Source organism: Dipodomys merriami, unplaced genomic scaffold (genome assembly GCF_024711535.1).
Source record: "Dipodomys merriami isolate MVZ:Mamm:240054 unplaced genomic scaffold, mDipMer1.0.p SCAF_20, whole genome shotgun sequence".
NCBI classification, from domain to species: Eukaryota; Metazoa; Chordata; class Mammalia; order Rodentia; family Heteromyidae; genus Dipodomys; species Dipodomys merriami.
The window spans coordinates 22,032,064-22,045,469 of NW_027203382.1; the positions used below are offsets into that span (position 1 = coordinate 22,032,064).

At 34.0% G+C, this 13,406-nt stretch overlaps 1 protein-coding gene across 1 annotated transcript in view; it reads left to right on the plus strand.

Annotated features, from left to right (window-relative positions):
* Homer1 (homer scaffold protein 1) overlaps positions 1-13,406 on the plus strand; it is a 101,256-nt gene that overhangs the window by 41,996 nt on the left and 45,854 nt on the right. Inside the window, exon 5 of the mRNA XM_070031203.1 lies at positions 1,918-2,057. Within this exon, the coding sequence (XP_069887304.1) occupies positions 1,918-2,057 (140 nt within the window). The remainder of the gene's footprint in view (positions 1-1,917; positions 2,058-13,406) is intronic.

Below are 13,406 nucleotides of genomic sequence, written 5' to 3' on the forward strand. Positions count from 1 at the left end.
GTACACATAAACTACTTTGCTGCAAAAAAAATTTAATACCTAGCCTAAAATTAAGTTACGGGAAGGTGTGGGGAGTAGGTAGGTAGGTGAAAAATGTTGAAAGAAGTGATATTGATCAAAATGCACTGTATTCATAAACTGCTTTGGTGAATGGCAACTCCTTTGTACAACTACTTAAAAGCAATAAAATATTTTTTTAAAGGACCTATTATGAGTGTCTGAAAATCCTGATTTCAGAGATAGTAGCTCTGGATGGTGACCAAGGATAGGAAATAATTTATATCAAAAGATTAGAAGATGTTTATCTGAGATCTCCACCCCATCTTTATTTCTTTTTCTCTTTTTCTTCCTTTTGCTCTTTTTCTGTGCTACTGTGTAACAGGTTTATCAAATGAATGATAACCAGGTATTAGAAATCACTTATAAGAATAAATTATTATTTTTATTACTTACAAGAAGAAATATTGCCCAGATTTCAAGCTTCATGACGGACAAAAAAAATAAGTAATAACTTGGGTTACATATTGAATTTTATTTTCTAGAAGAATAAAGTAAGCTTACTTTGATAGGCAAATCTTGATTAAAAGTAAAGATAAGATTTGTGAAGACAATTCTATTATGACTACTAGAGAAGGAAAGCTGGAATGTACTAGTAGTATTATGATATATGTTATTAAGGTATTTCCGGTTACATTTCCAAATAGCTCTAAATGATTTGAAATTTAGAGCAGATTAAAATTTTAAATTTGTTGCAGATTTCATTTAACCCTCCTTTCCTCATTGTCTTCTTCTCGTCTAGTTCCTTCTTTCTCCAAAGCAAGATTACATACTTTTTGTTTGTTTGTTTTGCATTTTTCTGCTATTTTGGGGTTTTTTTGGAACAGGGTCTCACTCAATAGTACAGACTGACCACAAACTCAAGGCTTCAGCTTCCTGAGTGGCATGAGCCATCACAGTCACTGTAATCTTTTTTTTTTTTTTTTAAGTAATTCTTTGACTACTTGGTTTTCTTTGATAGCCCATGGATTTAAACTCAGATCCGTGAGCTAGGCTGGTACTCTACCCTAGTCCTAGAGTTTATCTAATAGGATGATTTCACTGAAGGAAATGGAAGGGATCCAGGGATATATAATAGATAATTTTGTACATCAAGAAAAAAACATTAAAAAAAAAAAAGAAAAAGACATTAATTTGCTTCTGAATTTTAAATGCCATGTCTTCAGACTGACATTTTACTAGTTCATTGGAAATGGAGTCTCAAGGACTTTTCTGCCTGGGCTGGCCACAAACCAGATCTCAGTTTCATGAATATCTAGGATTATAGTAGTGAGCCACTGACTCCACCTTTGAATACCTTTTATTCTGACCAAATAATTGCTTGTAGTGTCCCAAATTTTTTCAAGGTTTTTGTATTGTTTGGTTTGGTTTTTGTTGGTCATGGGGCTTGAATGCTAGGCCTGGGCGCTGTTCCTGAGCTCTTCAGCTCAGGGCTAGTACTCTACCACTTGAGCCACAGCGCCATTTCTGATTTTCTGGTAGTTAATTGTAGATAAGTGTCTCACAGACTTTCCTCCCTGGGCTGGCCTTGAACCATGATCTTCAGATCTCAGCCTCTTGAATAGCTAGGATTACAGATGTGAGCCACTGACGCCCAGCTTTTTCAAGTTTTTTGAAACTACATTTCCAAATTGTGTTATGCTTATCATTCTAAGGTGTATTGTGTTTCAGTGAATTTTATAGCTTGCTTTGCTTCAAAATATATTTCTCTTTAAATTATTTTTAAGCTTTTTCTTAAATTTCTATTGAAGTTTTGTTCTTTAAGATGTGAGAGGTTAAAAGAAATACAAAAAAAAAAAGTCAGATGTATATTTAAACAAAAGTGTAACTATTTTTTCTCCCCCACCCCTTTTCTTGCAGGAATCAGCAGGTGGAGATCTTCAGTCTCCTTTAACACCAGAAAGTATTAATGGGACGGATGATGAAAGAACACCTGATGTGACACAGAACTCAGAGCCAAGGGCTGAACCAACTCAGAATGCATTGCCATTTTCACATAGGTACAGATTTAATTCAGCAATCATGATTAAGTAAAAAGTGTACATATGGAAATATATTTGGTTTTAGAACTTTTTAGAATTATAATCTTTGAATGAAAGTACCAGGGCAGATTGTTTTTTCTTATTAATGTATTGTTCATAGTTGCTGAGATGGACTGAGGTAAATGTTTTCCTTTAGAAAAGGTTATATTGAGCTTATTACAGAATTTATAATATTCAGTGAAATGAAATATAAATCCTTCTGCCTATTTTTAACAGGAGGCTTTTAAAAACCTCTTTGTTAACTTGTTTTCTTTTTCCTATCTGTTCTTTAAGGCTTGGAAATTGCAATTAAAAAAAAATAGAATTCCCATTCTGAAATTATACCGTAGTCCTATAAGTTACCTAAGAGCATGATTTCACTGAAGGAAATGGTAGGGATCCAGGGAATATGATAAATATTTTTGTACATCAAGAAAAAGAAGTTCATTTGCTTCTGAATTTTAAAAGAATTCAATGTTTTAAAAAGATAGTTTGTCCTACAAGTGTTGCAAACCAGTTACAGTAATTATTGACCATACTATGGTATTTTAAGAGGTATTTATGGAGGCTTATGATATTATAGTACTGTAAAATTAAATATCTATCAGTAATCTGTTTTAAAATATTTTATTTGAAAACTTCATTTTTTGATAGTTTTAGTTAAAACTATCAAATGAAATACAGAATTTAAGATTTCTTTTCATGTAATAATTGTAATGAGCAGAAGACAGTCATTATAAGTGTAAGAAAATACCTTAATTTAGTAAAAAAAAAAAAAAAGGAGTTTGTTTGACATACTGAGCAGAATTTTATTGTCTTTTTATGAAAATAATGAGAAGCATTGTGCTTCCAGTAGTTTACAAAGCTCCAAAGTCCAATGAGAGTCCTTAGGTATCACTTCTGTATAGTTAGATTTCAATACATTTTGGATGGGGGAAGAAATGTAACTTCCTAATGTTTTATTTTATTTATTTATTTAATTTTTTTGGTCGGTCATGGGGCCTGACCTCTGGGCCTTGGACACTGTCCCTCAGCTAATCAGCTCAAGGCTAGCGCTCTACACTTGAGTCACAGTGCCACTTATAGTTTCTTCTGCTTATGTGGTGCTGAGGAATCGAACCCAAGGCCTCATGCATGCAAGGCAAGCAGTTTACCATTGAGCCACCTTCCCAGACCTTATTGTATGTTTTTTGAGAGACCAGTTTTTAGGAAATCAAGTTCTTTGGCATATTAAGAATTGTGAAATGAAATGAAAGCTAGGTGCCGGTGGCTCATGCCCATAATTCTTGCTCTACTAAAAGGCTGAGGTCTGACAATTGTGGTTCAAAGCCAGCTGGGGCAGGAAAATCTGAGACTCTTATCTCCAATTAACTACCAAAAAGCCAGAAGTGGAGCTGTGGCTTAAGTGGAGAGCTCAAGAACAGTGCCCAGGCCCTGAATTCAAGCCCCAGGACTGGCACACATGTGCGCGCGCGCACACACACACACACACGTGTGAAATATTTTAAACTATGAGGATTTTGATTAAAATTGAAATTTGTTAAATGTTAGGATCATTGGAAATTAGCATTGAAAGACCTTGTAATTAGACTGAAGAAGAATAAAATTGAGAAAGAAGGTTTTTTTTTAAAGAAATGAACAAAAGAAAATAATTTGAGGTTACTTTTTGCTTAAAATGATAATTATTTTGCATAAATTAAACACTTTGTAGTTAGCATGTGTATTTTTCTTTCTAAAACTATAAAGATGACTAAAGACAGGAAAATTTTTAGTTTTCCAATCTAAGACTATATTCACACTGATGTGTTATACATGCAATCTTTTAATCAGAGACTATAATTTTTATAATCTTAATTAGCAATGATGATATGGGCTAAGTAAGTGGTACATTACTTGTCTAGCAAGTGGAAGGCCCTGAGTTTAAACCCTAGTATCACTTTCAAAAATAATTAAGTATACAATTTTTAAAATACTTCATGATGAGGGAAGGAAAAGTTTCTGGACTTCTAAGTTCTAATTAACATATCCATTTGATAAATAAACTTAACTGTACTCAACTAATTATAGAATTGATTTTGTTAACACCTAAATTGAGCCATCTCCATTAAACATTTAGAAATAAGAACTTAAAATTTAACATTTGTAAAAGCTATTTCTAGTTTACTTTATGTACCTAAATTTTTTTTTTCATATTCCCTGTTTTGCTGATCCTTAGTATTTGGCATGTTTAACAGGGATTGGTCTTCATCTATTACTTTTTCTCTGTAAGGAGTCTCTTAAGAGTCACTTTGAGCCTGGCGCCCGTGGCTCACACCTGTAATCCTATCTACTCAGGAGGCTGAGATCAGAGGATCATGGTTCAATGCCAGCCCGGGCAGAAAAGCCCGTGAGACTCATACCTCCAATTAACCACTAGAAAACCAGAAGTGGCGCTGTCAAGAAGTAGAGCGCTCAGCTTGAAATGAAGAGCACAGGGATAGCGCTCAAGCCCAGAGTTCAAGCCCCACGACCCAAAAAAAAAAAAAAAATTACTTTGAACATAAACTTTCTTGACTACTCAAATTTATAGATTTACCATGGAGATAGATGTTTGACAGTTATAAATATGTTTATAAAGTTAAGAAGCTTAGTAGGTCTATTTAAGATTTTAGTTGGCTTAAAAGTATTATGTCATGTTACAGTTATTATTTTACAAAAATGTAACTAGAATTTTAGAACTCTGAACTTCATCTTGTGATTTTTTTTTTTAATTAATCAGTATTCACCTAGTACCTTGGTGAAATCAGTATTTCCATGTGAGGTAGACTGAGTGTTCTGTAGTTATTTCTAGAATCCTAGAATGTCAGAAATAGAAGATATCTCAGGTATGGAGTAACTGTAGTAGCTTGAAATCAATTTAGTAATTATCCATGGCATTCTGAAAATGAAAATATGTAGAAAACATCAAAGTAAAACTCACATTGAGTAGTACCTATTTCAGTAGTGCGTGTGTGTGTGTGTGTGTGTGTGTGTGTGTGTGTGTGTGTGTGCACATATAAGCTCTGGATTAGTGAAATGTCAAAGTTTGAAGGCTTTTTTTTTTTTTTTTTTTGGACAGGTAAGAAGACTAAATCCCAGAGTGTAGGCAAATTGTCCTAGATAGTCACAAGTTCATTAGTAAAAGTTGACAGCTCAGCTTTGTCCACCCTTGTTGTTACTGTTGATTAATAGTACATTTAAAATAAATTGCAAGTATGATCATATTATTGTGCCTATACTAGGAGGGCCATATAGAAATAAGGTTAGTATTTCATAAAGTAGGTCCAGAAAGTATATTAGACTATATTTATTTTAACCTGAAACTCTTAAATGTTTAAATTGGATACACTATTCTTTTTACCTATGCAAAGGAAGACAATCATGATTATTTATGGCTTATTTAGACTGTTTTCCCTTCTGTCTCAGTACTTCGTTTAAAAAGCAAAATGCTTCTCTAAAAAGTAAGCAAAAATCATAGAATGTCTTTAAGAAAAGAATGTAGGGAACCCCCTACCCAGTTAACTAAATTAAAAGTTGACTTGAATGCCTGTAATCCTAGCTATTCAGGAGGCTGAGATCTCAGGATCACGGTTTGAAACCAGCCTAGGCAGGAAAGTCTGTGACATCCTTATCTCCAATTAATCATAGAAAAAGCTGAAAATGATGCTAAGGCTTAAGTACTAGAGCGCTAGCCTTGAGCAAAAAGGAGCTCAAGGACAACGCACACGCCCAGAGTTCAAGTCCCAGGACAGGCAAAAATATAAAAAAGATTTATACTAATAGCATCTTGTGTTGGGTGCCGTGGCTCACATCGTAATCCTAGCTACTCAAGAGGCTTGGCTCAAAGCAACCCAGGCAGGAAAAGTCTGTGAGACTCTTATCTCCAATAAACCACTAGAAAACCAGAAGTGGTGAGGGACAGTGCCCAGGCCCAGAGTTCAAGCCCCACAACCAAAAAAAAAAAAACAGCTTCTTGTGCTCTTCTTGAAATAAAAATGTATGCCTGAATCTCATGAGTCATTAAGATACTAATAGAAGCCTTCATTTTCATTTAGCCCTGAAAGTTTTAGTATTACAGTTATAGATTGTCTATACTCTCTATAAGCTTTAAGTTTTTAAAGTTATGTAGCTTTAGAGTTAAGAGAGTTTTTTTTAATTTCTTTTACTTTTTGTATCTTTTTACTATACAATTTTTTGTTAGGAAGTCTTAAATTATTTTAAAAAATGGCGAGTCTTGTTTCATCTCTACCTCAGCCACTCCTCTATACTGTTTTTTTTTTTTTTAAGAGAGTGTGCTGAGGATCAGACCCCAATGCACACAAATGTTAGTCAAGCAAATCCTAGAATAAGATTCCATTCAGGATAATTTTTTAAATTATTTTTAAAGCTTATATACTGAACTATTGCAACTTTTTATATTTTACCTGATTGAATAGCATTATAGATTACTTCGTTTTGTTTTTCAATTATACTGCTGAGCTAAATTTTAAATGTATGGGTTGTTTGATACTACTTATTCAAGTGCTATAGCTCTGTTTATGTCCTTGTTATAAACTATGCAAAATATTCTCATTAAATTAGTTTCAATGAATTAATACTTTCTTAGCATATTTTTAAAAAATGCTTTAAAGGTTTAGGAATGTGTACAATAGGGAGTTCACGCAAGGGTGAAATGTTCACCAATTTCTTTGAGGATATATTACTTGATTTTATCTAAATTGCTATTCTTTTAAAAATTATTTTCAACTTAAATAATAAAAACCTTTTGGGATTGATAAAATATACATTGGAGTATTTAGGGCATCGTTTTAGACTGTAAGTCTTAGATTAGTTCTAGGCTAAATAGACTAGAGTTTACAGTGGGAAAAGGTTTTGTTCTGTCATTCAAGGGCATTGTTTGGTCATCTGTGTAGAATTGTAGAAGTTGTTATTTCTTACAAGTAATAATAGATTTTTTTAAGATTTACAAATACTTAGAATTCTTTTGGAAATAGTTAATTTTATAGTAGTCTATTGCTATTGGAATGTTATACTGAAATGTAATCCTGAAAACAAGTTTTTATTTTGCTCATTATACTTTGTGATGCTCAGATATGCAGTACTATATTCACAAATAAAACTGCTTATATTTTTGAGAGTTGAGAACAGGCATTTACTAATAGTTTGTGAAGGTATTTTTGTACTGAGAAATTTTGATAAGTTTATTATATGAAAATTAGACTCTTTAAAGCACTAATTATATATGGATTCTTCTAATGTTTAGATAGAATGTTCTTATGGTGCTGCTAGACTTTATGTATTTTGGAGGTACTGCATGTATCTTCTATTCTGTTAAGGGATATTTCTGCTACTTAATGTGTTTATGTTTCCAACAGATACTCATTAAAGAATGGATGCAGAAATGTTACTTTGTAGTATATTGGTTTTACTTTAAACCAGTGCAATAACTATAATATTACCAAAGTTATTATTTCTGGGTAGATTTCTCTACTTGTGCGTATTACAGCATCAGAAAGCCACTACTTTATCATTGTGACTAAGGATTTTTATACAATTTCAAAAGCTAAAATTTCATTCAAAATTTTACATCCATTTTCACTAAAATATAAAAGTATAAATATAAAATAAAATATACAAAAGGTACTTTATCTTGAATTAAATACAGTTATAGGTCTTTGAAGATGTTACAAATAGAGGTGAATGATGTTGAGATCAATCTCACTACTGAAACTCCCCATACTATCTTATCTATCTCCCTCTTTTATATATAGAAAGCAAAACTTAGAAGATTGTAAGTATAAAAAAAAGAAAGAAATAACATTTCTGTAGATAACATTCATTGAATAAAACTAAATAAAGCTGGAACTTAGCTGAGTGCTGGTGGTTCACACCTGTAATCCTACTCAGGAACCTGCTATCTTAGGATCATGGTTTGAAGCCAGGCTAGGCAGGAAGGTCCATGACATGCTCTCATGTGTAAACTACTCAGAAAAAGCTGAAAGTGGTGCTGTGGCTCAGGTGGTAGAGTGCTAGTGTTGAGCAAAAGAAGCTCACGGACAGTGCCCAGGATCAGAGTTCAAGCCCTAGGACAAGTAAAAAAAAAAAAAAAAAAAAAAAGGATATTGCTAAGCTACCTCCCTTTAGTCCTTTTCTCTGCTGTAATTAATGAGAAGGAATGTTCATCATTCCATCTCTAGTTATGATCAGCTGCTGTTTTTAGCATGAATAGCTAGAGTTATAGGGTGCGGTAATTTGCCATGGGTCAGATTGATCCTAGATTATATCTTCCCAATGGAGGTCTTTTAAAAATCTTAGCTCATTAAAACTCTAGCACTTAGCAGGGAAAATGTTTTTCATTTGGCTTTGGCTTTCTATTTTCCCTCTTAGCAGAGTAGTACGGGCCAAGACAGAACCTAGACAGAGGCAAAGCAAGCCATATATATGTGTGAAATTTGTGGTGTGTATGATAGTAAAGAATGGAGAGGTCTGTGGTAAAGTAAAATATGCAGAATTTATCTAATGATACCGTTTTTTTGTTGTTTTAGTTGTTGGTTTAAAAAAAGAATTAAGTCAGGGATGAAGTGGAGGTGACCCTAGTCTAGGTTTTCAAAAGGAACACTTGTAAATATTGGGGCCAACTCTTGCTTCTTGTGGATAGATAATACATTAGACTCACATTTCATATGGAAATAAGCTGAGAATTCACTGAAATATATTGAAAGTAGTCATGCTGTGTCTAGGGAGGCACTTATAAGGAGTGTGTAAAATGTAGGTACAACTAAACAATAAAAAATATATATTGTGCTTTGTATCTGTTTTTCATTTTTTACTTACTGTTTAATTTAGCCATATGTCCAGTGTTGATCAAATCACTGATTTTTGTGACCCTTGCAAATTGAAGTTTAAAAGTTGATATCAAGGGTGATATTCGGGAAAAGTGAAGGAAGGGGTGACATTGTCCAAATAAGAAATGTACAATCATTCTCTCACTTGAGAACCTCTCTGTAGGACACCTTAATAATAACAATAAAATTACATTAACTTTAAAAAAAAGAAAAATTAGTTCGTAAATAAACATCTAAGTATGTTTTATTAAGTTGATATTAGAACTTTGAATATTGAAGGAGCTTTGGCTGTTACATATGTTGCTCAACTACTTCATTTTATAGAATTGGACGCAAATCTAGGGAAGAGGTATTTAGTAACATTATTTGGTAATGGTTAGGTTACTCCAGGGAAATCATTAGAGATTTTCCTTCTTAGGGCAGCTCAAATCACTAAACTCCAAGGTTTGTTTTTTCTCTCACTTTTAAAATACAAGCTAATTTTTATCATAGTTCAACAATGGCAGTTACATGGTAAGCTTACTTCCTTAGAAATTCTTGGTTTCTGAGCTAGCTTTTATTTTTTTTCTAGATATCCTATGTAATTTCTTGCCATCAAAAATGCTATAGATAATAAGTTTGTTAAATAAGTGTATATATTTTTTCTTTTAAGTGAGATGACAGAAAAAAAAAGATTGGTGCAACCTGATCATTAACATAAAAGTGTCATTGGGTAGAGCATGAAAAATACTGATTTGAAGAATAATTGGCTTATGCCTTTATTTTATTAGGACCCACTTAGCTGTTAACAATCTTGTGCTATTTTTAATAATAGCTTTTTGAAGATAGAATTTATACACCAAACAATTCATGTAAGGTGTAAAAATCAGCACTGGAAGTTACACAACTAGGTAAATATACTAAAAATGCTATGGCCATTAACAGCCACTTCTTTTCCCTATACACACACATACATATGCTTGTGCGCACACACACACACACACACACACACACACACACACACACACACACACACACACATCTACCTCTCTTCCAACCTGAAACAACTACTAATGTACTTGTTATCTTGAATATTTCATGTGCACAGAATCATATAATAATATGCTGATCATATGGTAGTTCTGTGTTTAATATTTGGAGAAGCTGCCAGACTATTGTACAAAGCATGCTATACCATTTTACATTCTCACCAGAAGTGAACAAAGTTCAAATTTACCTACTTAATATCACACTTCTTTTGTCTTTCCTTTCCCCCATATCTTGGTGCTAGGGATGCTAAACAGGCCTTGAGCATTCTACCACTGAACTACTCTTACAGCCCTCTATTTTCCTGGTTTTTTGTTTTGTTTTTTTTTTACCCTTTGAGTGGTTGTCACTATGGTTGTGAAGTTTTTTGTGTTTCTGTTTGTTTGTTGTGTTTATTTTTGTTTATGTAGTCCTCTACCACTTTGAGCCATAGTTCTACTTCTGGTTTTTAGGTGAGTAGTTGGAGGTAAAAGTCTCACAGACTTTCCTGCCCAGGCTGGCTTTGAACCACGATCCTCAGATCTTAGCCCCCTGAGTAGCTAGGATTACAGGCATGAGCACTGATAGTTTTGTTTTGTTGGTGTGTGTGTGTGTGTGTGTGTGTGTGTGTGTGTGTGTGTGTGTGTGTGTGTGTAATATAAAGGGATTTTATTGTTTAGTCCATATGTGCACACATGCACTTCAAACATATTCACTTCTACCATATTTCCATTACCTTTTTCTTCCCCTTTCTAAACAGATTTTATACATTAACATACACATATAACATCCTTCAGTCCTCATATCCCAGTATGCCTTTCTTTCATCTTTTCCTCTCCCACTGAATAGTCCCCTTCTAGTAACTTTTACACTTATGACTCTTTACTATTATCATTATTGTCATGAATTCATTAGCCATTTGTCTGTTCAATTTGCCCATTTCTATTAATTGGATTGTCTGTTTTATTGAGCTCTTTGTATATTCTACCAATTCTTAATTCATTGCATAACTGGTAAAGATTTTCTGCTATTCTGTGGGTTATCTTCTGGTTCTGGTAATTGTTTTGATATGCAGAACTTTTTTAGCGGGGAGGGCAATGCTATTCTTGGACCATGAACTCAGGGTCTGTGCACTATTCCTGAGCTTTTTTTGCTCATGGCTAGTGCTCCACCACAGGAACCACAACTTCCAGGTTTTTGCTCATTAGTTGGAGAAAAGAGTTTCACAAACTTTCCTGCTTGGGCTGATTTGGAACTGCAAGTCTCCAGAACTTAGTCTCCTGATTAGCTAGGATTACAAACATGAGCCATCAGCACCTGCCACAGTATGCAGAACTTTTAAATTTGATACAGTCTTGTTTGAATGTTTTTATTCCTATTACAGAAATAATTACTATACCTATATCTTTCAGAATTTTTCCTTTATTTTCCTACTATAGTAATTTGAGTTTCAGGACTTACACTAGGTCTTTGATCCATTTGGACTTGACTTTTGTACAGGTTAAAGATAGGGATCTAGTTTCAGTCTTCTGCACATACTGTAATCAGTTTTCCCAGCACTTGTTGTTGAACACTATATGTTTTTGGCTTTTTTTGTTAAAAATTAGTTGGCTGTAGCTGTGTGGGGCTTGAACTCTGGGCCTGAGTGCTCTTCAGCTCTTCAGCTCAAGGCTAGCACTCTACCACTTGAGATACAGCACCACTTCCGGTTTTCTGGTGGTTTATTGGAGATAAGAGTTTCACGGACTTTCCTGCCCAAGCTGGCTTTGAACCTCAATCCTCAGATCTCAGGCTCCTGAGAAGCTAGGATTACAGATGTAAGCTACCGGCCTTGGCTTGCTGTATGGTTTTATTCGTGGATCTTCTCTTCATTAGTCTTCGTGTGTGTGTGTGTGTGTGTGTGTGTGTGTGTGTGTGTGTGTGTGTGTGTGTGTGTGTGTGTGTGTGTGTGTGTGTGTGTGTGTGTGTGTGTGTGTGTGTGTGTGTGTTGTGTGTGTGTGTGTGTGTGTGTGTGTGTGTGTAACCTCGGACTTGTACTCAGGGCCTGGGCACTATTCCTAAGCCTTTGTGCTCATAGCTAGTACTGTAGCTTGTAATGGACTTTCTTGCCAGGATGGTTTTGAACTGCAGTCCTCGGATTTTAGCCTCCTAAGTAGATAGGATTTTAAGTGTGAGTTGCTGGTGCCAGGATCATGTCAGTTTTTGTGCCAGTGCCTTGCTGTTTTTGTTTTTATGGCTCTGTAGTATAATTTGAAGTTGACTTTTTAAAACTTGATCATGGTGAATGAAATAGCATTTCATTGTTGCTTTGAATTTTATTTTTCTGGTGATTAATAATTTTGAGCACGCTTTCATGTACTTATTCAAGACATTTTTATGTATATGTATATATACATATATAATACAATATACATATAATATACATATATATGTATATATATATATATATATATATATATATATATATATATATATATATACACACATACATACATACAAAAAGTGCCTGGCTTTTTTTTAACATTTAGTTGTTTGTGCTTTTGGTATTACTGCATCTACGAATCAATGCCTAGTCCACAGTCATAAGATTTATACTTGTTTTCAAGTTTCAGTGCTTATATTGAAGCTGATCCATTTTGAATTGTATTTTTCTGATGTGATTATCTAGTTGTCCCTGCTATTTTCTTTACCTATGAATTATCTTGGCACTTTTATCAAAAAGTCAATTTACTCTAAGTGTGAAGACTTTGTGATAGAATCTCAATTCTTCCCCATTGTTCTAATCTTCCTTACACCAGTACTAAACTGTCTTAATTACTGTAGCTTTGAGGTAAGGTCTGAAATTAGAAAGTATGATTGATTCAAGCACTTATTCTTCCCTTGCAAGATTTATTTTGAATCTCCTAAGTACCTGAAGTTTCCGTGAAAACTTTTAGTCCATAGAAATTCACTGTGAGCTGGGCGCTGGTGGCTTACGCCTGTAACCCTAGCTAATCAGGAGGCTGAGATCCGAGAATCTGGTTCAAAGACAGCCTGGGCAGTAAAGTCTGTGACATTCCTTATCTCCAGAAAACCAGAAGTGGTGCTGTGACTCAAGTGGTAGAGCACTAGCCTTGAGCTGAAGATCTGAGGGACAGTGCCCAAGCCCAGAGTTCAAGCCCCACGACTGACAAAAAAAAAAAAAGAAAAGAAAAGAAAAAGAAATTCACTGTGAATTTCCATAAAGAAAGCAATTGAGAGTCTGATAGCAATTGTTTATTAAGCTAATTAGTGTTAATAGCTTTTAAAGTGGATTCCTTATTATTTTCTATATACAAAATTATCTACAAATAAGTATCTTTCTTTTTTCTAATCTGTCTTTTATTTTCTTTACTAATTGTCCTGACTAGAACCTCCAATATAATGTTAAACAAGTGACAAGAATGAATATCCTTGTCTGTGGGTAAAACATTAAGTATAC